The sequence below is a fragment of the Zingiber officinale genome, chromosome 9A (genome assembly GCF_018446385.1).
Source record: "Zingiber officinale cultivar Zhangliang chromosome 9A, Zo_v1.1, whole genome shotgun sequence".
Classification (NCBI taxonomy): domain Eukaryota; kingdom Viridiplantae; phylum Streptophyta; class Magnoliopsida; order Zingiberales; family Zingiberaceae; genus Zingiber; species Zingiber officinale.
In genome coordinates, this window is record NC_056002.1 from 84196606 (window position 1) to 84200728 (window position 4123).

General features: G+C 30.8%; 1 protein-coding gene across 1 annotated transcript; it reads right to left on the reverse strand.

Annotated features, from left to right (window-relative positions):
* Positions 1-274: 274 nt before the first annotated feature.
* Positions 275-2411, reverse strand: LOC122019302 (endoribonuclease Dicer homolog 2b-like). The gene is made up of 5 exons (XM_042576784.1): positions 2365-2411; positions 2105-2282; positions 1974-2009; positions 368-454; positions 275-280 (listed from the first exon to the last, which is right to left on the reverse strand). Exons 1-5 carry the CDS (start codon positions 2409-2411, stop codon positions 275-277), a joined length of 354 nt encoding a protein of 117 aa, XP_042432718.1.
* Between the last annotated feature and the right edge of the window lie 1712 nt (positions 2412-4123).

Consider the following 4123-nt stretch of genomic DNA (forward strand, 5'->3'; position numbering starts at 1 on the left):
ACATGAATGGCAAGCAAGGTCATGGATTCTAGTGAGTACTTAGATAGACTTGAACCTTCCTATAGTATCATCTCTAGTTATGGTACAATCATTTTTCAGAAACTTAAGGGGAAGTTATTGATGTAGTTGTACTTGAGTTGGCCTCATTTTAATATGTTGGTAAAATCTATGACGTTGTGTTTAAGTTGGACAAAACTTCTATATCCTCAAGCTTTAATCCATACAACAAACTTTAATGAGAAAAGTAAATGACCAAATTAAAGATAAAAATATGTTATAGCTACATGCATAAAAGGCAAAAACAACATATTCTGATGCATAAAGCAGCTGGTAAACAAAACATGCACTTGTCTAAGAGTTTTCATACCTGATACAAAGCATGACTCAACTCTTGCCTAGCTGTGTGTAATTGATTCTCAAGTGCAAAATTAGATAGCATCAAAGCATCCCATTCCTGTTTCAGTAGAAGAAAAACAACATTAAATTCTTTAAGGATCAATACATTGGTTGTAAATTATAAAGAAGGATTATTCTAGAAAATTAGGATAAGGACAAGCCATATGGCAACAAACTGATACAAACAAATGATCAGAGCACACAATCAAATCTATACTAATTGATGCATAATCAGGATTAAGTTCTAAACTAACACTATTGAAGATGTGAAATTACTCAAAAGATCTTTTTTATATTATCCACCATTGCCATCTATCTATCTTACAAGTCATGTAAAGATTATGATTACATCATAGGAAGAAGAAACTCATCCTCAACCCATTTACTAGAAAGAACATAAAAGCAGGTCAGATTCTTTAAAAATTCATGTAACACATAGAATTCAAGGAAAAAGACTTTTATTGCATTTAATTGATAAGACAACTAGACAGTTAAGGTAACTAAAAGAATATATTGCAATCCATATTCAAAACAAAGAGTTTATAATTCACATATTCTAAAACATTCCAAGTAGCCCAGGAATGCTGGCAGCTTGTTCTTGGCTTCACCACCTACTAGAAGAATAATTAAAAAAAACATGGAAGATAATAAAATATAAAAAAATGGCATTGTTCAGTTCCATGCATTAATTTATTAGCTTGCAATGATTGTAACATTTCATATATCTTATTTGTCTAATGCCTATCTTTTTCATGCATAGTACCTTAGTAATTTCTTAAGAATTAGACGTACCGTAGGATGTTCAATTGCTAGCATATTTATCAAGAATTTTTAATTGAGAAGACAATGGTACATCATATTTATCATGATAAACACCTTCATCTTGTAAAATGAATAAAAGAAATAATAAAAAGAACATCGTAGAGCAAGATACAAGATGGTCCACATATCTATTTGTGTCAATAAAGGCTTAAAGAAAACAAAGTGTTTAAGGAAGAAAAGATCATGCAAATCTTAGCAAGTTAAATATTCAATACTGTACTCATGCTGTTAATGCTTTGGCCAGTTAGAAATCTTGTGTTATATGCATAACTATGTTGTTGAACAAGGACAAAGATTATGTCATATGGTAGGAAAAACATCTAAAGTAGAAAGGAGGGGAAGTGTGGTTAGACAATATAATATATTAGATATCCTCTCAGCATAGTTAAGGAATCAACAACTCATGGGGTTGTGAAGATTCTCAACCAAACAAAATGGGATTAATTTTTATTTATGCACATGGTATTTTGAAAGTAGAGTTGATCCTCCCACTACAATGAACAATCAAATAAGAAAAATTAGTGAGTAGGACAGGGATGGACACTATTAATGCGATGATATTAATATTGTACCTTTTCTAAGCCATACATCAGCTATACATACATAATAACATGAAAGAATAAGAAACATAGGGCAGCAAGACCAGATAGCATCATAACAACAAAAGGAAAGTGAACCTCAAACTCCTCCAAGTTCTCCTTCCATGTGTCTGCGTCCTAAAAATCGACACCCATCTCACCCTAGAATTTACCAACTGTAAGAGCAGTGTGCATCTCAATGACTTTGGCTTGCTGTCGGAGCAAAGAAAAAAAATTGAAAACACAACTAATATAAACAAGCAAAAGACAATAAAGATAGCCAAGGAAAGCATACGAGGAGCACGTACTTGGGTGACCAAAATGATAGTTGGGATGAGGAAGATGGCAATGTCCCACGAGGGCTTCCAAATCGCGAAGGCGTAGGAATGAAGTAACATAACTGCGATGAGCATCTTCCCGTAACCCGTCTCCAGGAAGACGATCGTGTTCTCCTTCTTTGCTTTCTCCAGCACCTCTAGCTGATAGCTGCGGTGATCAAAGGAGTAGACAGATGACTCCGGGACACAACAAAATAGAGGAAGATGTATGCGGAAGGAGAAACGGGAACCAATGGGCGAAAGTCTCGGGATCAGGCGGCGGGTCAGTGCTGCTCATCTATGCTACTTGTACTGTTTCCTGAGCGCTAACCCAACTTCATGAACTTGTTTCAACCTCTAGACCTGTTTCTGGTGGTCCAAGACGACGGTGGCGCAGCTTGGAAAGGAACAGAGAAGGGGCGATGGGTTTAGGGCTTAGAGAGGAAAGGAGAAGGGGCGGTGGGTTTAGGACTTGGAGAGGAAATGAGAAAGAAAAACGTGAAGTAGGTGAAGAGATCGTAGGTTGGACGGAAATGATTAGGGATTAAGAAGGTAAAGGGGAGAATGCGGAGGCAAAAATTTCAAGGAGAGGGAAAGAAAAAATGTGGCGGCAAAAAATGGTGAAGGGAAAAAATGGTGAAGGAAAAAAATAACGGTATTCAACAACACTTAATAGACAACGGTTTTCAAAAACCGTTGTCGTAATCTCAAAAAAAAAGCACATAGACAATAGTTTTAAAAAATTATTGTCATAGCCTTTAAAAATCGTTGTCATAGCCCAAAAAAAAACATAAATAGATAATGGTTTTTAAAAACCATTGTCGCAAGTCAAAAAAAACTGTTAAAAAATAATATTTTTTGTTAAAACCATTGTTAAAAGGTAAAAATATAATGATTTGACATAAAACCGTTGTGGTTTGAGTGTTGTTGAATGAGGATTTTCTTGTAGTGTCAATTTAATTAGGCTAAACTTATTAAGTAATTACTGATTTTCAAGTTTAATTAGATTAATTTATTAATAATTAATAATTAATTTAGTTTTAATTTAAAGTTGATTTAGTTTGCCTTTAAATTACACTTGAGTTAATTTAATTTAAGTTTAAGTTTTCATTTTTTAAGTTTTAAATTAAATTTAAGTTTAAGTTTTAACTAATTAATTATGCTTTAATTTTAGTTTAATTAAGTTATTAAGTTAAGTTAAGTTTAAATTAATTTAAAATTTTAATTTAAGTTAAGTTTTTATTTAATTTTAATTTAAGTTTTAATTAATTTTAATTTTTTTAAATTTAAACTAGGTTTAATGTGTTTAAGGTATTAAAAAAATTTATTTATTAATTTAAAATAAAATTTTATTTATTTTAAGTAAATTATAATTTAGTTTTAATATATTATTTATTGATTTATTAATTATGAATTAACTTTTAATTAGATTTTGAATTAAGGTTTAGACTTTTGGTTAATTAATCATTTTTAATTTAATTTAACAATGTGATGGTTTAATCAAAGTTTATATTATTTTAATTAATTTAAGTTATTAAAAATTTATCAAAAAGTTTGTTTAACCTATGTTAGATTCAAACTTTGCTTTGAGTTAATCAAGTAAGCTTCTAAGAGTAAATTTTCAGTTAATGCCGAGACATATAACTTTCTTGTATATCAACAGTGGACCATTTTCTGAATTTTTCCTAAATAGTCCCATGTCTTCGACAAAGTTTTCTTGATCATCCTAATCCATTCTGATTCTATATTATTAGGGTCAATTAAACCTTTTTAACTAACCATTCTAACTTAACATATTAACGTAAGGATAAAATGACATGACATATAACATTTAATTTAACGTATGCATGATCATGGCAAGATGAGCATATAACCAATCAAGTCAAACAAGTCATTTTCTTATTTTGCTTATTTTATTATTATTATTATTTATTTTCATAATTAAAGGGTATATGATTATAATTAGGTTTGTGGAATTTGAAGTTTTGTTTTAGATTTGGCTTTGATTTG

What these genes read in the sequence shown, in the direction of transcription:
- LOC122019302 (XM_042576784.1), bottom strand. Translation starts at nt 2,411, where the DNA reads ATGAGCAGCACTGACCCGCCGCCTGATCCCGAGACTTTCGCCCATTG. An exon ending in CTATCATTTTGGTCACCCAA is followed by an intron (nt 2,010 to 2,104) that starts GTACGTGCTCCT and finishes TTGCTCCGACAG; the next exon opens with CAAGCCAAAGTCATTGAGAT. An exon ending in AGATGCACACTGCTCTTACA is followed by an intron (nt 455 to 1,973) that starts GTTGGTAAATTC and finishes CTACTGAAACAG; the next exon opens with GAATGGGATGCTTTGATGCT.